General features: G+C 40.2%; 1 protein-coding gene across 1 annotated transcript; it reads right to left on the minus strand.

Annotated features, from left to right (window-relative positions):
* Nucleotides 1-1575: 1575 nt before the first annotated feature.
* LOC140502799 (galactoside alpha-(1,2)-fucosyltransferase 2-like) lies at nucleotides 1576-21087 on the minus strand. Its single transcript, XM_072606810.1, has 3 exons — nucleotides 20997-21087; nucleotides 20321-20398; nucleotides 1576-6708 (listed from the first exon to the last, which is right to left on the minus strand). Exons 2-3 carry the CDS (start codon nucleotides 20328-20330, stop codon nucleotides 5699-5701), a joined length of 1020 nt encoding a protein of 339 aa, XP_072462911.1. The 5' UTR covers nucleotides 20331-20398; nucleotides 20997-21087; the 3' UTR covers nucleotides 1576-5698.
* Between the last annotated feature and the right edge of the window lie 954 nt (nucleotides 21088-22041).

Below are 22041 nucleotides of genomic sequence, written 5' to 3' on the forward strand. Positions count from 1 at the left end.
TTATTCTTTTCTAACTCTATAAAACAGGGTTTTTTGGTAGTTTGATTGGTATGACATTGAATAAGTAAATTAATTTAGGTAGAATTGTCATTTTATTATTTTAGCTTGGCCTACCCATGAGCAATTAGTATTTTTCCAATTGTTTAGATGTGACTTTATTTGCATGAAAATTGTTTTGTAATTGTGTTCATATAATTTCTGGGTTTATCTTAGCAGATATATTTCTAAGTATTTCATATTGTTTACAGTTATTTTACATGCAATTTCTCTATCTCTTGCTTCTGGGCTTTATTGGTAATATGTAGAAATGCTGATGACTTATGTGGGTCTATTTTATATACTGCCACTTTGGTAAAGTCAATTATTTGATTCCCTAGGATTCTTTGTGTATGCCATCATATCATCTACAAAAAGTGATGGTTTTGTTTCCTCATTGCCTATTCTAATTCATTCAATTTAGTTTTCTTCCCTTATTGCCATAGCTAGCAGTTCTAGTACAATATTGAGCAATAGTGGCGATAGTGGGAACCCTTGTTTCATCCCTGCTCTTACTGGGAATGTTTCTAGCTTATCCCCATTACTGATAATGCTTGCGGATAGTTTATATACTACATGTCATTTTAAGGAAAGTGCCACTTATTCCCATGTTCCCTGGTGTTTTTCATAGGAATGGGTGTTGTCTTCTGTCAGAAGCTTTTTCTGTATCTATTTAGATAACCATATGATTTCTGTTGGTTTTGGTTTGGATATGGTCAATTTTGCTGATAGTTTGCCTAATATTGAACCAGCTCCGCATTCCTGGTATAAATCCCCCTTGATCAGAGTATATAATCCTTGTCGTATATTGCTATAATCTCTTTGCTAATATTTTATTTAGATTTTGGATTTATATATTAGGGAAATTGGTCTATAGTTTTCTTTCTGTATTTTGGCTCTTCCTGGTTTAGGTATCAAAATCAAGTTTGTGTCACAAAAGGAATTTAGTAGGACTCTTGTCTCCGTATTCTCTTGTCTCTCATCTCTACATTAGCCCAGCATTTCTTCTTATCCATGACCCATTTATAGCAAAATCAGGAGTGAGGACTGAATAGCTGGATCCCTGAGTGCGTGAGTACTAAGAATCCAGATGCCTGGGTCCCTGACAAATAAGAGGGCTTATAAGGCACTCATACTCCTTCACACTATCCAGTCTCTTTCTATGTAGGAGGAGAAAGCTATTTCTCCCAGAAGGTCCTGAGGTAGTCTGGTCAATCTATAGATGCTCTTCCCAAGGGACTCAAGAGAGATTTCTGACCCTAGAGATGCCTAAAGTAGTCTTTTTTTAAATTTGGGACAATAAGCTGGAGTGGGAGATCTTAGCCCCTAAAGGTAGGGAATCACTATGGAGTGTGTTTCCAGGTTATACTACCACCTTCTATTAGTTCCGCTGGAACTTCCACCTTGCAGTACCTTAGACCCAGCTGACTGACTGGGACCCCTGATAGGTAGCATATCTTGTTTTTTTTTTTTTTTTTATACAGAGGCAAAAAAGACAACAGAGACTTAGAGAAACAAAGAACCCAGGAGACACAAAAGTAAAATTCAAATCAATTCAACAAACAGTAAGTATCCACAATGTACTTTGAAATTCACTGTGTTAAATTTAGGAGCAAGAAAGACAAAAAAGGAATAGACCTGCCCTTAGACTTCAATAAGATCTAATCTTAGGGCTTTCCCCAAAACAATCAATTTATCTTTTGATTCATATACTCCCACCCAGCGTTTTACTGTAGTGAAAGTTTCTACAAACTTAAATACAGAATTCCCAGCTCCTATACAATCACTCAGGGTAACAAGCGCATATTGAAAAGAACATCCCCCTCCCCAGTCCTTCAGAAAACGTTTATTAAGTGCTTACTATGTGCCAGACATTGTGCTAAGTGTTGGGGATAAAAGGGTAAAAATAGACCTTACCTTGAAGCTCACGATCTAATGGGAGATAGTATATAAATAAGTACAGTCTATCTATCTATCATTTATTTCTTCATTTATCACCTGTCTACCTAGAGAATGAGAATGGGAGGCGATCTCAACAAGGAAGGCACCAGTAGCAGAGAGGAACTGGGGAAGACCTGCAAAAGGTGGAATTTAACCTGAGTCTTTAACAGAAACTAGGAAAATTAGCAGGAGGTGAAGAGGGAGATGATTCCAAGCATGAGGGATATTCATTGAAAAGGCATGGAGACTCAAGATGGAGCATTGTGTTTGAGGAACAGCAAGTAGGCTAGTGTAGAGTTGGTGGAATGATCTGTTTCTTCCAGAATTAATTGACAGACAGAAAGAGTATAGTTTTTTAAGAGCTTTAATTGACAGAGGAATTTGTATTTGATACTGGAGGTAACTGGGAACCCTTGGAATTTTTAATAGGCAGCTAGGTGGCATAGTGGACAGACTACTGGACCTGGAGTTAGGAAGACCTCAAGTTTAAATCCAGCCTCAGACACTTGGTAGATGTGTAACCCTGGGCAGATCACTTAACCTTTGTCTGCCTTAGTTTTCTTATATGTAAAATGGAATAATAGCACTTACTTTTAAAATGAGATTATTTGTTGAGCTTTTTGCAAACCTTAAGATATGGTATAAATGTTGACCAGTACTATCATTATTGTGTAGATAGGTATTATTGAGTATATGGATAAATAGATAAACTATTTAGTAAGCATTTACTATGTTCCAGGTCTTGTGTCCCACTTGGGATACAAATGCAAAGTAGAAGGGTATGTCTATCCTCACTCAGCATTCTAACATTCTGCATTCTAATGGGAAAAGACAATACATAAAGATGTACAGGAAAGAGAAGGAGGGGGAGGGTTCATTTGTGGTGGCATGATCTGGAGACAGTATGGGAATGAGGCGAAGTCATGGATCCTGGCAAGATAAAAGCTATATATCAGAACCCAGGGTGGTTCCAGCTGTGGAGTCTGATTTTCTAATGGGGAGGAGGTGTAAATGAAGGCTAGTGTGGAGTTGGTTTGGTTTGAAGTTGATTAAGAGTGATGTTATTAGATCTATGGTTTAGGGAAAAAAAACACTGGCAACCAAGCATTCAAAAGCTGCAAAGGACTCCCAGGAGCCCATAAAGATACACAGTAAACATATAAAGGAGATTAAAAAGTGACTCCTATGCTTGTCTTGGAGGAAAATTGAATTTGAAGTTATCACAGTGTAGAAGAATAAGAGACCCAGATAGGAAAACAAGTAGAGGTACAGAGAGTCTCAGTCTCAAAGAAAAAGACTCCCAGATAGAGATATTAAGGTCTAAAGAGTCAGAGACAGATACGGAGATAGATCAAAGGGAGAAAGAATCATTAGGAAAGAGAGAACTACACAGATCAAGTCCCCAAGAGAGATTCAAGGACAAAAACAGAGGGGGAAGCTGATGGAGACCAAGAAGGCAAGAGATCCGAGACTGACCCAATTCTGGTTTTCCTGTTTACTTTCACAACTGCTCCTTACCATCTAGACTGTGTGACCAGGATATTTCTCCTCTTAACTGATTCTGAAAATGCCTGTTTTCTGAGAAAGAAAATTTTTTTTCTCAAATTGATCTTTTATCTTTTGTTTTCTTAATTTCTGACCCTTTAATTTGGCTTTCTACCTCCCCACCCAAGTCCCTCAAGATAGTCAAGCAGGTTATTACTGAATGTGAGTGCTTTTCTTTTTCTGAGAATAAATTAACTAAAGAGGATCTCGGAACCCCATTAGTGGTCCGAGATTCTGTGATTTAGACCCTTGAACAAATCTCTGCCTCTCTCTGGGGTTTTGTTTCCTTCTCTATAAAATGAAGGATTCTCTAAGGCTTCTTCTGACTCTGAGATGCTATCATTATGGATTTGTTGTGTGATCCTGGGTAGAACCTTTTGATACTTAGTAGATTTGTGACTCTGGGCAAATCACTTAGTGTCTCTATGCCTCAGTTTCCTCATCTATAAAATGAGATCACACTTGATGGCTACTAAGATCCCTTCAGCTCTAAATTTGTAACCCTATGAATAAGGTCATTGCTTCCCAAACTGGTGTCCAAGAATTCTGCAGTGCAATGTCATTGTGGTCATTTGATGGGAAGCATATTTTCCCATCTGGAACACTCAATCTCCATTTGTGTTAAAATCAGAAAAAAGAGGAGAGTGTGGTTCAAGCTCCCTCAGGGATCCAGGCATCTCCATCTCTAGTTCTAACCTCCCTAGAGTAGATGGGGGCTGACCTGGAGTTAGTTGGACAGGAGAGGAAGGAAAACACCTAAAAAGAGGAGACCCTGAGTTCAGTGATAGCTATCTCTAGATATTGGTGCTGATTAGGGAATTCGAAATGGGAAATAAAATGTGAGTGTTGTTCAGGTAGTGAAGGTGGATGAGATGCGAAAGGAATAAACATTAAATCTCTACTATGTCCCCAGCACTGAGCTATGCAATTTTATGAATATATTCTCAGTTGATCCTCAGAACAACCTTTTGAGGTAGGTGCTATTATTAGCCTCATTTTACAGCTGAGGAAACTGAGACAGACAAAGGTGAAATGATTTGCTCAGGGTCACACATCTTGTAAGTATTTTAGGTCAAGTTTGAGCTTTGCTCTTCCAGACTCCAGACCCAGCACTGCCCACAGTGCCACCTAGCTACCTGAAACCAGTTGCTTCCTCTTTTGAAATCACTGTCCACTATTCCTCTCCCCTTTGTGGGCCTCAATTTCATGGGCACTTAGAATCTCACAGCTGTCTGGGAGGTTGACAATATGTAGTACAAAATGATTTCTTCTGGAGAAATATTCATAGTTCTTCCAAATTACCTTCCCATGACCTGGTCTCCAGTTTTCTTCCCAATTAGGTTAGAATCTTTTGCCCACTCCCCAGCTTGTCATTGTGTTTCAGAAAATATGATCCCATAACTGGAAATAATCTTCCACCCCACAATGTCAGAAAAGAGTGAAAACGTTTCTGTTCCTGTTTCTATTCCCACAAGCTGAGAGAACCTCAGCTTTCTGGGCTGCTGTAGATAGGGGGGGAGGGTCCCTGGATGTTTTAACTTTTCCTTTTGCCCCATTCCTCAGGGAAGCAGAAGATCCTGGCAGATGAATGAAGGATGCCCATTCTTACTTCCCTCTAACTTGAACTAATTCCAGACCTATCAGTAACGAATCCCCTCTTGCAGACAATGTTGATCACTAGCTAGCTCTGTGCTTTGTGAGGTCTGCCCTTCATAAACCTGGGGGGAAGTCAAAATGTCTTTGCTTCATGCCCTAAACACAAAGGGATTTCATGGACAGCATTTATTAAAACACTCAAGAGTCCATTGAAACAGATCAGCCTGGCCCTTTCCCCAAAAGCCCCCAGTGTAAACATGTAAACATCCAACTCATGTATGTCCACCTCCACTGGGTTTTAGGGACACATTAGAGACACATTAGCCCACCTTAGATAATCTCCAAGCTCTCCTCTTCAGATCTGCTATGGTACCCAACCACACTGTGTAGATCCACTCTTGGGTGATTGGCAGAGGGTGGGATGAGGTAGGTCATTAAGTTGAGGCCTCTGTCCTAAGATATGGATAGATGGCCAGGATAGGAGAAATAGTTCTCTGCTGTCCTCGAAGCCCTACTTCCATAGAACATTGATCTGCACCGTAGTCAGACTCTGGGGTGAGGGCATGAAAAAGAACCATGTTCAGTTCTTGAGGAGAGGTGACAGATCAGCTGGGATCCCTATCCATTCAGGCAGGAAGGCAGCCTCAGGCTTGAAGACTTTGAGGAAAGGTGAGTCTGGAAGGGTGTAGTTGGCCAAATAGATCGTCTCACCACCTGCCAGGTAGGCAGCCCAAATGCCAAAGGTGCCAATGGTCATGATGGTGTGGTTGCACTGAGTCAGCAGAGCAAAGTCTTTCTCAGGAGAGCGCTCAATCCCATTCCCTGCAAATATTACATCTCCCTTCGTGGTATCAATGTTGTCCCGGCACCATTCCATTCCATTGCTGGTGACGACAAAGACAGCATCGCTGTAACGAGCTCTGAACCAATTCATTGCTTGTTCCAAATAGCCCTTGTCCGCTACCACGCCTTTCCAGATTTGGGGCATGACATGAACATAGTCACCTCGGCGGACATGGACCCCCACAAAAGTGGCTGGGTTTTTCCGTAATCCCCATAGGTAGGCCTGAGCCTCCTTTCGGATATGGTCATGTAGGGAGAATTCACGACGGATCTCTTCTCGGAGGTGGTGGTAGAAAGTCCACGAACAGGGGGTTCCAGCGAGATGGACATAAGTACCATCAATATGGCGATATTCGTCTGACATCCAGTCATGTAGGTGGTAAGTACGCCAAGGTATGCGCTTGGCTTCATTGGCTGGGAGAACAGGCAGAGTGATCTGGAAGATGGGAGCGAGGTAACGATGCATCTCAGGTAAGATGTATGCCTGATGTCCGTTGAGTTTGGCCAGGGCATAGAGAGTGGCATACTCACCCATCTGGTTTCCTAGACGGCCTAGAGAATTCACAGTCCAGATGCTCTTAGGGTAGGAAGTGGTAGGGGCTGAGGTCTTAGGGACTGGTAGCTGTTTCCATGTTTTCGACATCTTTGAGAATCGAAGGTGAAGGTGAAAGACTGTTGAGGTCACAAAAACGAAGAGGAGGAAGTGGATGACTGGGAGGGAGAAGAATATCAGGGGGCCTGACATTACTGAAGGGAGGAAAAAAAGGGAAAAAAGTTAGTAACGTCATTAGGAGTTCGAGGGAGCTGGATATTTCAGTAACTGGGAATGATGAAGGTAGATAATTTGGGTGTCCTGGAGGTGTAAGTATCTCCATTTCCGGGACCTAGGTGGTACAGTGAACGGAGCACTGGGCCTGAAGTCAGGAAAACCTGAGTTCAAATACAGCCTCGGATACTGACTGTGTGACCCTGAGCAAGTCACTTAACCTCTGTTTGCTTTAGTTCCTTCATTTGTAAGATGAAAATAGTAATGGGACCTACCTTCCTAGGGTGATTGTGAGGATCAAATGAGATACTTGTATTTATTTTATCTTGTTTTTTAATTTTTAAATTTATTTTAAGCAAATACAAAGTAAGAATTGCCATATACATAGTAGAATACAGGATAGGGTTCAGTACAAATCAATAAATGTCCGATTCAAGAAAACCTACATAAGAAATACCATACATTGTTTTCAAAGCTGTCCAGCTTTTCTTTGCTTCTTTGTAGGTTTCCTTTTCTTCTCTGCTGTGCATTTTTACTTTATTTTTCCCCTGCCTCCCCCTATTCCCAACAAAGGCTTCAGTTAAACATGGGAAGATATAGAAATATACACACACATATACACACACAGACACACATATGTATTTATATATATATATATATATACTCACATATATACATATACACCTAGTTATCCATAAACATCCATATATATTTGCATATATATACCACAGACAGATTCCAGCCCAATCACATTCTATCTAAGAGAATGTCTATGAAAGTTTCCCCCAAATTTCCTGTAACAGCAGGGACATGACTATGAGGTCAAGCATGCCTCCTTGGGAGCCCAGCTGGGCAGAATATCCCCTAAGTAAATTGTATAGAATTCTATACCATGAAGACAGGACAATGGGTCATAAAAGTTAAATATTGTAAGGGTTGTAAAAGTTATACATTGTGTATCTGTGTGCTCTCCCAGGAAATGTATGTTTGCGTCTCCTTATCTTGGGATGTAACCAGGACGTCAATTTCTAAGTAAAAGTTGACTTCTGAAGGGCAGTCTCTTGTTCCCGATCCTGCACAGGCTATGCCTTGAACAGTTTAATGTCTGCGTGCTCTTTTCCATTCCCACATGTGCTCCTATCCCCTTACAGGGGACCCCTGTTCAAACTCTGCTGCACGGGATGCAGCACTTGGCTGCATAGGTTTTATTTATACGTGACGATTTTAGTTAAATTTTAATTTAAATCAAAATTATCCATTTTATACTTCAACCATTGATTAAAGGGGCCATCCCCTGAGCAGCTACTTAAAGAAGCCTATTCATTGAATGGGTGTATCTTGCTCAAAGTAAAAATGTTATAAGGCCTTAGCCTGAAAGGGGCAGGGCATTGCATCCTGGGCCATCTTCAGATGCCCTGATAAATATCAGGCCACTGGACCCAGGTGGCTCAGAAAAAAAAAGTGAGGTTGGTAACCTTGCACAGTTCTCCCTCACACAAATGAAAGTCAATTGCAAGTCATGTCATCATCTTAATGTCATGGTCCTCTTTGAGAAAGAAGGACAAATACAACCTGTGAGTGAGTAGCAGCTCTCCTCCTCTTCTTTCTCCCCACTCAACATATTCAACACATTCAAAATTTTAATCTGCTATCAGATAGATAGATAAATATAGATATATATGTAGACATATATTTAGGTATATGTATAGCATACAAGCTATAGTATGATAGCCATTGTTATTGTTATAATCCTAGAGGGTCTGGGATGGGACTAAACTCCAGAGTCCCCAAGAAGCTAGATACCTAAAATCTGGTAGTTGAGACTAGACACCCTAGGCCTCCAAAGGACAGTATACTTGAGTTGCTGAGGATTAATTAGTAATAACCATAGCTAATATTTACATGGCACCCTAACGTTTACCAAAGTGCTTTGCTTTCATTATCCATTTGATTCTCCAAACAGTGAGATTTGCACTACCTGCCTGAGGAAGTAGTCACTGTTACCAGTTAGCAGGGACATGGGGTTGGATGAGGCCCATGTGTGGCCACTGCACTTCTAGCCTGGGAAATAGAGAGACCCAGTCTCAAAATAACAAGAACAATATTCAAATCACATACTTGAAAAAAAGATGTATTTGAAGACAAGTGATTTCTTATTGTCCTCCATTCTTGAAGAGGACCAAAATGACATCACTATGTTGGGGTCAAGGTACGGTATGTCCAACTATGGCTTATTTGAGCAATATGAGCTTGGAAGGCACTACCACGGGTAGACACAAATATCCACGTGAACATTTGAAGAAGACATGTCTCTAAATTTACTCATCTCGTGTTTCTTTTGAGCTACTGCAATTCTTCTTTGCTCATACAGCACAGTGCCTTCTTTGATGCAGGCACACCATACTAGATGGTCCTTTGCCAATGTCTCCCATGTCACAAATTGATTCCAAAGTTCTTCAGAGAGACCTTGAAAGTATCTTTGTATAGCTTCTTCTGACTATCATATGAGTATTTGCCTCGTGTGAGTTCTCTGTGGAATAGTCTTTTAGGCAAATATACAGTCATGTACATTTGGCATTTGAACAATTTGGTCACCTTATCAGAGTTGTAGTCTCTGCAGTAGAGTTTGTATGCTCGGCAGTTCAGCTTGAGAAAGGACCTCACTGTCCGGTACCTTATCTTGCCAGGTGATCCTCAAAATCTTCCCAAGAGAATTCAAATGGAAGCAATTCAGTTTCCTGGCATGGCACTGGTAGACTGTCCAGTTTTCACAGACATACAACAATGAGGTCAGCACAATGACTCTGTAGATCTTCAGTCTGATAGGCAGTCTAATATCTTTTCTCTCCCACACTTTCCTTCTGAGCCTTCCAAACACTAAGCTAGCCCTGGTAGCTGGTGTGGCAACCTCATCATCTATGTGTACATCCTTGGAAAGTATACTTCCAAGGTAGGTAAATTTATCCACAATATTCAAAAGTTCTCCATTTCCTGTAATCAGTGGTTCCACATATGGATGGTGTGGTGTTGGCTGGTGGAGAACTTGCATTTTCTTGGTGTTAATTGTTAGGACAAAATTAGCACAAACTTCAGAGAATCAATCCATACTTTGTTGTATCTAAGCCTCAGAGGCTGCAATGAGTGTACAACCATATGTAAACAAAAAGTTATACAACAACACTCTCTTCACTTTGGACTTGACTTGTAACCTTTTTAAATGAGTTTACAGTCAGTGAGGTAGCTGACCTTTGTGCTGTTTTCATCTTCCTTGAGGGCTCCTGACAACATTGCTGAAAACATCATGTTAAAAAACGCAGGAGCAAGCACACAACCTTGCTTCACTCCGTTGGTGACTGGGAAAGTGCAGGAGCATTGTCCATTATCCAGAACCACGCAAGCATGCTTTCCTGAAACTGACACACAATATCGATGAACTTCTCTGGGCAATGAAATTTTGCCAGAATTTTCCACAAGCCCTCAAAATTGATAGTATCAAAGTTCTTGGTCAGATTGACAGACATTGTATATAGACTTCTAGTCTGTTTCTAGAATTTCTCCTGTGAACACCATACTGACCATTCCTTGGCTCTTTACAAAGCCACGCTGGCTCTCAGGTTGATGATCATCATTCAGGTGAAGGATTAGCCTAATAAGGAGGACTCTGTCAAGAATCTAGCTAGCAATGACTAAGAAAGACAGCCTCCTGTGATTGTCACAGGACAGTCTATTTCCTTTACCTTTATAGAAATGAACAATGGAGGCATTCTTGAATTCCTGGGGCATAACCTCCTCTTGTCATATAACCCAGAAAACATCAGTCAGCTGTTGTAAGAACAGTAGGTTCCCTGCCTTGTAAATCTTAGCTGAACAAAAGAATCAGCACCAGAATCTTTGCCACAGGAGATGATTCTAATGGCCCTCAAGACCTCTTCTTCCGTCGGAAGATTGGCTAGAGAGTAATTGACTTCAACCTGAGCTATATGGTCAAGGGCTTGAGCCTTGATTGATTGCAGTGTGTTGAGAATACTATGGAAGCATTCAGCCCATTTTTCCGGGATCTCCAGGATCTTGTGTTTGAAGACAACTAAAATCAGATGTGCTACGCATCAGAGATTCAGACAATGAATGAAGCAATCACTACTTGAAAGGAGTTTTATCAATATGCTAGAATTGAACACAGTACTCCAGATATGATCTGACCTCATTATCATCTCTTATCCTCTGGTCCTTTTCTCCAGTTTCTGATGAAGAGATGATTCTCCTCTTTACCAAAGTTAATCCCTCTTCTTATATCTTTGATACCCCCTGGGATCCATCTCCCTGCTCCCCCAGCCCCTTCAGCAATTACCTTTTCTTTCTTTAATTTTCGATCTTGGATCTCTCTCTATCTACTGACTCCTTCCCTACTGACTACAAATGTGCCCAGGAAACCCCTATCCTTAATAACAAATGAGGAAACAAACGAGCCCACAAACAGAACCTCTTCCCTTGAACCACCATCTCTTACAGTTTTATTTCTCCTTCATTTCATAGCCAAATTCCTAGAAAAAGTTGTGTATATTCATCCTACCTTCTCACTCCCCTCTCAGTCCCCTGAAATCTGGCTTCTGACTTTATCTCGGAATTGAAATGGCTCTCCTCAAAGTTTCTCAGCGATCTAATTGCCCAACACAATGGTCTTTTTTCAGGCTTTCTTGCTTTTCCACCTCTCAGCTGCTCCCTGATAGGACTGCCCACTGACTCCCTCTGGGTCTTCTCTCCTCTCTGTATTTTTGTAGTACTGCTCTTTCAGATACGTCTCGACATTTCTTCTTCTTCGTCGTCTTCTTCTGCTTATGTGACTGTGGAGTCCTTCACTTTTTCAACATTAACTTTTAATTTTAATTTTTTTCTCAATTACATTTAAACAAAAATTTTAACATTTGTTTTTTAAAAGTTTTGGGTTCTGGATTTTCTACCTCCCTTCTGTCCCCCCTCCTTGAGAAGACAAGCAATTTTATATAGAGTATACATGTGCAGTCTTGCAAAACATTTACATGTTATAAAAGATAACATACATAAAAAACCTTAAGAAAAATAAAGTTTTTTAAAAGTGTATTTAATCTGCATTCAGACTCCATCAGTATTTTCTCTACAGTGACTAGGTTGTTTCATCCTAAGTCCTTTGGAATTATTTTGGATCATTCTATTGCTGACAATGGCTAAGTCGTTCATAATTGACATCATACAATGTTACTGTGTACAATGGTCTCCTGGTTCTGCTCATTTCATTTTCCATCAGTTTATGTAAGTCTTCTCAGGATTTTCCAAAAGCGTTCTAATTGTTATTTCTTACAGCACAATAGTATTCATTTTCATATAGCACAACTTGTTTAGCTGTTCCCCAACGGATGGGCATCTCCTCAATTTCCAATTCTTTGTCTCCACAAAAAAAGTCGCTATAAATATTTTGTACAAATAAGTCCTTTAATCTTTTTTTAAAAAAATCTCTTTGGGATACAGATCCAGTAGTGGGATTGCTGGCTCAAAGGGTATATATGATTTTACAGTCCTCTGGGCATAAATACAAATTGATTTCAAGAATGGTTAGATTAATTTAGAACTCCACCAACAGTGTATTAGTGTCCCAATTCTTCCATATCCTTTCCAACATTTATCATTTTCCATTTCTGTTATACTGGTCAATCTAATAAAAGTGAGGTAACATCTCAGAGTTGTTTTAATTTGCATTTCTCTAATCAATAGTGATTTAGAGCATTTTCCCCATATAAATAGTTTTGATTTCTTCTGAAAACTGCCTTTGACCATTTATCAATTGAAGAATGACTTGAATTCTTATAAATTTGATTCAGTTCACTGTATTTGAAAAATGAGGCTTTTACCAGAGAAGCTTACTGTAAAAGTTCCTCCTTCCTCCCCCAGTTTCCTGCTTTCCTTTTAATCTTGGCAGCTTTGGTTTTGTTTGTTCAAAACCTTTTTATTTTGATGTAATCAAAATGATCCATTTTATACTTTATAATGTTCTCTATCTTTTGTTTGGTAATAAATTTTCCCCTTATCCATAAATCTGACAGGTAAAATATTCTACGCTCCCTAATCTGCTTGTGATACTACTCTTAGTGCCCAAATTAAGTACTCATTTTGACCTTATCTAAGTGTGAGGGGCAGCTAGGTGGTGCAGTGGATAGAGGACCAGTGCAGAAGTCAGGAGGACCTGAGTTCAAATCTCATTTCAGACACTTGACACTCACTAGCTGTGTGACCTTGGGCAAGTCACTTAACCCCAATTGCCTCATCCTGGGTCATTGCTAGTCATCCTGATAAATATCTGGTCCCTGGATTCAGATGTCTCTGGAGGAGAAGTGAGGCTGGTGACCTGCACAGTCCTCCCTCACTCAAAACAAAGTCAACTGCAAGTCATGTCATTATTTCTCTGATGGCATGGTTCTCTTTGGCAACAAAGGACGAACACACATCTAAGTGTGAGATGTTTATCTATACCTAGTTTCTGACAAACTGGTTTCCAGTTTTCCCTGCATTTTTTTTTATCAAATAATGATTTCTTGTCTCCAAATCTTGGATCATTGGGCTTGTCAAACATTAGATTAAGCTGGTCATTTACTCCTGAGTATTATGTACCTAATCTATTTTAGTGATCCACCACTGCCAGTACTAGATTGTTTCAATGATTACTACTCTGTAACATAATTTGAGATCTGGTACTACTAAGCTGCATTCCTTTACATTTTTTTTCACTGATTCCCTTGATATTTTTGACATTTTGTTCTTCCAGATAAATTTTGTTCTTTTTTCTAGTTCTCTAAATTTTTTCTCTGGTAATTTGATTGGTATGGCACTGGATAAGTAACTTACTTTAGATAGAATTTTCATTTTTATTATATTAGCTAGGCCTAGCAATGAGCAATTAGTATTTCTCCATTTGTTTACATCTGACTTTATTTGTCTGAAAAGTGTTTTGTAATTGTGTTCGTGTAGTTCCTGGGTTTTTCTTAGCAAGTAGACTCCTAAGCATTTTATATCGTCTTTAATGATATTGCTTTTTCTGTCTCTTTCTTCTTGTTTTTGTTGGTAATACATATAAGTATGTACACATACATACATGTATGTGCATATGTATGTAAATGCTGAGGATTTATGTGGATTTCTTTTATATCCTGAAACTGCTGAAGTTAATTATTTCAACTAGTTTTTTCAGTTGATTCTGTAGGATCCTCTAAGTATATCGTCGTATCAGCTACAAAGAGTAATCATTTTGTTTTCTTGTTGCTTATTCTAATTCTTTTACCCCTAAACATCCATTATTGTCCCTATCATTCAATATTGTTCTAGAAATACTAGCTATGGCAATAAGACAAGAAAGCACTTTTTACAGCTATCTCATTTAATCCTTACAGCAATCCTTAATACTCACAGGAGTGAGGTAGGTCATATTTTGATTCCCATTTTATGGTTGAGGAAACTGAAGCAAACAGAGGTTAAGTGACTTGCCCAGGATCACATAACTAGTAAATGTCTGTGGACAGATTTGAACTCAGGGCTTCCTGATTTCAGATTCAGGTGCTCTATCCACTTGGCTACCCATTGCTTCCAAAGAGCCCAGACCCTTGAAGCCAAGTGCGTTATGAGTAGCAGTGCTCCCCAAACCATCAGACCTGCTTTCAGCCCAGCCCTTGAACCTATCAATGAAGACAAAAATCATTGCAGAAGAAGGGCTCACGTTTCCAATCATCAGGAGCAAGAACTGTGGACCAAACTGCCACCAACAGGCAGATAAGGTCATGGCAACATGTCATTGGTCCTGAGACCAACCCAGTCCTCACAGATATCATCTCCTGTGGAGAAAGGGACACCCATCTCCATCAACTATCAACTAATTGCCCTCTACATGGTAGGCAAGCCAGCTTAGTTGAAATGGCTGGGCACCATCTGGGAGAGAGAGGAGTCAACATGGACCAGGCAAAAGAACCATGAAGATAACAAGGCTTCCAGCACAGTACCCTCAGCAATCATCTTGGGAAGCAACACCCTATAGCTGCAATCTGGCAAGTGCTCCTTCAGGTGCTATAGTCGCAGCTGCTCAAGACACATCACAGAAAGGTATTGTCGACAATGCTAAGCACTTCAGAGACAAGACTTTGCTTTGATGGGTCTTGAGTTCTCAGCATTGTTGACATCAGAAACTGATATGATTTTATCAGTAGAAGTGACATTAAAATAGAATAATTAACATCTGCACCCTAAGGACCATGGACCTTTCCATTTGGCTTGAAGGAGATCCCTTCCATATGTGAGTTACTTGAGAGGATGGACAGTCTTACTCTTCTCTTTATATCCCTGGCACTTTGCATATACTTGTAACTTAATAATAAATACTACGTCCAGGCCTAGTCTCTCTCTCTTATGTTCTACTGCTACACCATAAATTACATATTGAACATTTCCATTTTTATGTTCCACGGGCAACTCAAATTTAACTTATTCCCAAATAGTTCCTATCTTTTCTCTCCCCCAAACCACCCCTCTTCCAAACTTTCCTGTTTGTACGATCCTCCTTCTAGTCACTTGAGTTTGAAATCTTGTAGTCACACTCAACCTTTTATGCTTCCTCACCTCCACTATCTTGTTGATTCTACCCGCACAAAATGTCCACACCCACAGCCTTCACCCTGGCTCAGGCATGGATCATCTGCATTATTATTGCTCAGTTGTTTCAGCTGTGTCCCACTCTTCATGACCCCATTTGGGGTCCTCCTGGCAGAGGTACTGGAGTAGTTTGTCATTTCCTTCTCCAGCTCATTTTACAGATGAGAAAACTGAGGTAAACAAGGTTAAGTGATTTGACCAGTGTCACACAGCTAATAAGTATCTAAAACTCAGATCTTCCTGACTCCAGGCTTGACACTCAGTGCACCACATAGCTGTTTGATTATTGCAATAGCTAATTAATTAGTCTACCTGCCTCCGTCCATCTTCCACAGTATCCTAAGCACAGATCCGACTATGTTACTTTCCTGCTCCAAAAGTTTCGATGACTACCTATTGCCTCTAGGATAAAATATTTTCCATCTTTCCTCCATTCCTCCCTCCCTTCTTTCTTTCTTTCTTTCTCTCTCCCTCCCTCCTTTCCTTTCTTTTTTGTTTCTTCCTTCCTTCCTTCCTTCCTTCCTTCCTTCCTTCCCTCCTTTCTTTCTTTCTTTCTTTCTTTCTTTCTTTCTTTCTTTCTTTCTTTCTTTCTTTCTTTCTTTCTTTCTTTCTTTCTTTCTTTCTTTCTTTCTTCCTTCCTTCCTTCCTTCCTTCCTTTCTTTCTTTCTTTCTTTCTTTCTTTCTTTCTTTCTTTCTTTCTTTCTTTCTTTCTTTCTTTCTTTCTTTCTTTCTTTCCTTCTTTCCTTCTTTCTTTCTTCCTTTTTCCTTCCTTCCTTCTTTCCCTCCTTCCCTCCCTCCTTCCCTCCCTCCTCTCCCTCTGTTCATACATGGAATCATACACTTACCTGCAGGTACTCTGCCCAAAGGAATATAAATTTTGATTGCTGAAACCTTACAAGATATCCTGGGGTTTATGGGCTAGATTTCTTTTTCTAAGGACCATGCCTTAAACCTAAATCACTCTAGCTGTCATTGACTGACTCACAATAGGTCCCAACCCACATCCCACTAGGTAGGGTTTGAATCAAGTTTTCAAGGAAATCAGAAAAACTGAGGCAGAGGTGAGGAAGAAAAGCATTCTAGACAGGGAGAAGACAGTCAGTACAAAGTACAAACTGAGTGTTACATGCAGAGAATTGAAAGTAAGCTAGATCCCAGGCAGAGGTTCCCAAAGTGAGTGATACTGCCCCTTTGGGGGTGCTGGACTGATCTAGGAGAGCTGTAGTGTCCTCTGGTGCATTTGAGGTGCTTTGAATGAAAATAAGGGGGTGGTGGATGCATTAGGTAAGAAGAGAAGATAAGAAAATTTTGAAAAACCGTTTGTTCATGTTTCACCTGCTGTATAACAGAGTTAAAGTCATAGTGTTACATTATTTTCCAAATACACACACAAAATACAAGTTATCACTGATAAGTTGTCAAATCCCCCAACAGGTCTTAATAAGCAAGTATTGGCAGGCAAGTGTGTTGTGTATTGTCAGAAAGTTCAGCATGAATCAGCAGGAATATGTGCATGTAATAACTTATTTGCAATATGATACTGTATGTCTACATGATGCAATATTGTGTCATCAAAATTTCAGGACAGGAAAAATCCCACAAATTTACAATAAATTATTAAATTTAAGATGCGTCATTTAGAAAAATACTTTATATTTTTTTGAACTGATGCAAATTTCAAGAAACACATTAAAGGGTTAAAGAAAGTAGATTGGGTGGTAGGGTGCTGACAAACTTTTTCTAATAAGGAAGTGGTAGGCTAAATAAGTTTGGGAACCTCTGTCCTAGAGAGTGTGTGGAAGGGAATAATGTGTTAGAAGATGGGAAACATAGAAAGGGGTCAGATCATCAAGAACTTTAAATGTCAAACAGAAGAAATGCTATTTGATCCTAGAAGTCACAGGGAGTTGGAGTTTACTGAGTAGAGGGCTGACAGGGTCAGACCTATGTTTTAGAAAAATCACTTTGGCAGTTGTGTGGAGGATGGATTGGAGTGGGGAAAGACTTGTGGCCTGGGGTTTTGTTACAATAAGTACAGATGAGAGGAAATCAGAACCTCTGATTCTCTTAACCCAGGGCCAGAGGATACGAGATAGATTTCAGGTAATCCATGAACTTGGATAGGAAAATAAATTTTTACATCTTTATTTTCACTAACCTCTAATTGAAATGGATAATTTCCTTCAGTTATTTAAAAGCATTATTATGGGAAGGAAAAGGTCCATGGCCCACTGAAAAGGTTTAGAATTTGGACTCTAAACTAAGTCTTCTTTCCAGTTTATACACTAAGCCCCATCCCTTTTTGGTAATGCATTGATAGTGAGAGAAGGGTGAAGAGGATTTGGGAGTTAGAGAAAATTGTGTGGTAGTAAAGAACCAATTAGTGGTCTAACTCTCTTTAGAATGTCCACAATTCCAAATACCCCTTCTGACACAACTCCTTAAAATGCTAATTTATTGAAGTATTTGGAGTTTATAATATAATGGGGTGGAATGGGGATCACTGGCACTGGAATCAAAGAACCGAGATTCAGATCCTACATTTGATGATTACTACTTGTGAGACATTGGGGAAGCCATGTAAGCTCTCTCTGTCTCAGTTTCCTAAACTGTAAAATGAGGTCTACATAGCCTTTGAGGTCCCTTCCTGTTTGTGATCTCTGTCTGTCTGTCTGTCTCTTTCTCTCTCTCTCTCTCCTCCTCACCTCCCTCTCTCGTCCCTCCTCCTTCCTTTATGCATTTGTATATGCACATGTATGTATATACAGCAGTGTGGTAGATTGGATGCAAATCTGACCTCCAAACTAGAAGGACTTGCTGGCCATTGAGCTACCTAACTCCCAGAAGCAAATATACTCATTTTAACCTTTTGTTATCTGGTCTCCATCTACCTTTCCATTATTATTTCTCTCCTCTATTATTTTAAATATTATTTAATTATGTTATAATATTTATTAAATGTTATAATACTTAAAATGTTATTTATATAGCATAATATGCTTACATTATTTATTATATATTAAATATTCTAGTATTTAGAATATTATTTCAAATTTCTCTATTATGACTCCCCTCTTCTATAAACTTTCTATTTCACTCAAACCAGTTTCCCACACATAATCAATCAATCAATCAATCAATCATAAACATTTATTAAGTGCTGACTATGTGCCAGGCACAATGCTAAATACCGGGTTTACAAAAAGAGGCGAAAGACAGTCCCTTCCCTAGAAGAGCTGACAATCTAGCTGGGCAAACAGCATGCAAACAAATACATGTAAACAACCTATATACTGGATACAGAGCAAAAAATGAGCAGAGGAAGGATCCTAGAATTAAGAGAGGCTGGGAACAGCTTCCTGTAGAAGATGGTGTTTTAGTTGGGAAAGCAGTGAAATAGTAACGTCCATCTGCTTCCATGCAATGGTGTTCCCCTTATGCCTTGAACTTTCCCTCAAGGAATTCCCCCTTCCCAGCCTCTTCAGGTGGCCTTTTCTGACTCCCTCCCCCACCTCTATCCCTCCCTTTACCACCAGAATATTTTCCCTCTTGAAATTACTTTGAATATATTTTTAATTTATACATGTTGTATCCCTGAACCCTGGTCTGTAAGTTCCCAAAGGCAGTGACTGGTTTTCTTTTTCTTTTCTTGCCTGTATCCCCAATGTCTATCCCGATGCCTTGAGCACAATAAATGTTTTTTGAATTGTACTGAAAGTAATTTGGTTTTAAAAAAAAAAAAAAGGAAACTCCACAAACATGCTCTGAAAATCTTGAGGAGGGAAAGACGATGCTTTGAGCACAATAAATGTTTTTTTTAATTGAACTGCACGTAATTTGGTGTAAAAAAAAAAAAGGAAACTCAGCAAATGTGCTCTGAAAACCTTGAGGAGGGAAAGATTTCTTTCCCCTGGGAGAAGGGTTAGGGAAGATTTCGCAGTGGAGAATGTGACTTCAGTTGGGATCCTGAAGGAAGAGACTTCCAACTGGTGGAAAACAGGGAGAGCTGTGGGTAAGGAAAGAATAAGTAAATTGGGACCAGACTATGAAGGAGCCTGGATGCCAGGGGACAGAATTTTAAATATTTTTAATAGGTCGTAGGGAGCCTTGGGAAATCTTTGAGTACAGGAGTTGGTATGACTGTTAGGTAGATGAATTGGGGGTTTTTTTGCGTGCATTTTGCATGATTGAAGAAGGAGTAGACTGTACGTAAGAAAATCAGGTAAGAGATGTATTTCTAATCATTCAGATGAGAAGAAAGGAAGGCGAATATGAGTGTTGCAGGGAAAGTTGTTTGGGATTTTAGAAGAAACAAAAAGGACTTGGCAACTGATTGGATATGTGTGTGTATGTGGGGTGGAGTAGGAACAGGAGAAGTATGGAATCAAAGATGACTCATTAGATTTTCTGAACTGGGATCACAGTTGGTGACCTATTGTATAGTATGAGGTCTGTCAATATAATGTGAGGCCGCTGAGGAGGTTGGCTGAGGTGGAAGAAAGAATAAAAGGCAGTTTTGGAAATGTGAAGTTGAGGGGTTGGGAAATATTTGGAAATATGCAACAGTCAGTTTTATCCATCTCAATTAGACAAGATGGGAACGCTAGATTGTGAGTTCAGTTGTGGGACTCTCCACTAGGATTCAAAATCAGAAGAGACTAGGGATTTCTAATCTGAGGGTAGTTAAACTTTTTTTATGCCATAGACCCCTTTGTTAGACTGGTGAAGCCTCTGCACCTTTTCTTAGAATAAGGATTTTCATTACATAAAATAAAATAAAATAGATATGGTAGCTTCTATACAGTTGTCAACATACAAACAAAAGATTTTTTTTTTAAATCACAGACCCCAGGTTAAGAACTCCAGATTTGATTCAACTCCCTTATTTTACAGAAGAGGAAACTTAACCCATGAGAGTGCTTGGCTTACCTAGGTTCATACAGGTAGTGAGTTGCAGACTGAAATTCAAGCCAACTCCAGCCCCAGTGTCTTCTCGTTTCCAAGATGCTGGACACAAAGCAGGGGCAAGATAAATATTGGTTGAATTAAATTGAATGTGAAAATTGGGAGGGTCCCTCAGAGTCATTTCATTTGGGCTCCTCCCAGGTCCTGCTGAGAGGTGGAGTGAAGAAGGGTAGGAATCCCAGAACAAGAAATACCGGTCCCAATATTGACACCATCTGATCCCAACACTTGGTCTCACCTTAAGTCCTTAGATCCTAGAAACCTCAGTCTAGGAATGGTCCTGGGGGTTTGCCAAGGAGACCCAGACACCTGTATTCCTGGAGGAGGCATGAACTGGTGCCTAGCCTTCTGGGCTCCTGAATGTACTTTCAGGCTTGGATGTTGAGATCTGGGGGGGTTGATGCATGGGATCTACGAAGGCATAAGATACCTAGGTCTCTCAGGGGTGGGAGCTATGGACCTGGATGCCTGATGCATACTCAGGTATGACTCTGAGTCCCTGAGAGGATGGTGGTTGGGACATCAAAAGCCTGTAATCCCAGAATAGGCACAACCCTTGGGTCTCTAGGGGGACTTACACCAGGGGTAACACCCCCATGGGGTAAAGGATGCAGGATCTCTGAGGAAACCCAAGGCTTACCTGGATGGCTGCTGTCAGAGCTGTGGAGTCTCGAGAGAGAGGAGTCTAGCCTCTAAGCTTCCTTTTCAAGTATAGAAAATCCAATTGCTAACACTAGTTGCTCAGAGGCCCCGCCCCTTCATCTGCCCAACCCTTTCCCTCCACCCACACACACACACATACATGCTGGAAAAGACTGGCTAGATGCCTGTGTCTTGGGGAGGAAATAAGGGAACCCATACTTAATTCACTCCCTGATCTCCTACCCTCACTTTCAGGAAATTCCGTCTTTGCATTCTACCTGAAACTCTTCCCAAGGGGTTTTAAGACCCCAGCCCCTAGTCTTTTAGGATCCCAGATGTGGGTCGCAGTCCCAGTCCCAGTCCCAGTTGTTATCTCAGGGAAGATAGGCATAGGGCTCTGAGGGGACTCAGGGATGATTATTGAGGGGGGAATTCCAGTGCACCATACTTCTTGACCTCACTGAATCAGGCCTATAGGGATGGAGAGGAAAATACCACACCCTATACTTTTGAGAGATCATCCATGAGATGGTTACATGGAGATCTAAAGGGAAAGCAATAGGAGGGTATATGAAAGGAAAAAAGCCTAAGAATTTAATTCTACTTTTTTTCATTATATGACTTTGAGGAGGGGAGTCCTTTTCTTTCCCCTGACCCCAGTTTCTCCTACATAAAACTGAATAGAGATAGGGTGTTGGACTTCTAGAGCTCTAAGATCTCTAGTTGACCTGATGTCTCCCTGACTTGAAAGTCACTCAGCACAGAGCAGGTCAGGTGTTTCCAGGGATTATCATGCAGAAGCCTCAGGTATGACTCTGGAAGTGTTTCCAGGGCCTAAGTCAAGTTAACACACTTAGGAACGGATATATATCTTTGTACTGATGCCAATTCAGTGTTCCAAAGGACTGGTCAAGTTCTTGGGTGCCTGATGCAACTCAGGCTTGGGACAACAAAAGAACCAGATGGGGATTTGGGTCCCATCTAGGGTTTTTCCCAAGTTCTGGGGAAAGAGAAGCACAGATTTAGAGATCTGAAAGGTACCT

The sequence above is a fragment of the Notamacropus eugenii genome, chromosome 4, assembly GCF_028372415.1.
Source record: "Notamacropus eugenii isolate mMacEug1 chromosome 4, mMacEug1.pri_v2, whole genome shotgun sequence".
In the NCBI taxonomy this organism is placed as follows: domain Eukaryota; kingdom Metazoa; phylum Chordata; class Mammalia; order Diprotodontia; family Macropodidae; genus Notamacropus; species Notamacropus eugenii.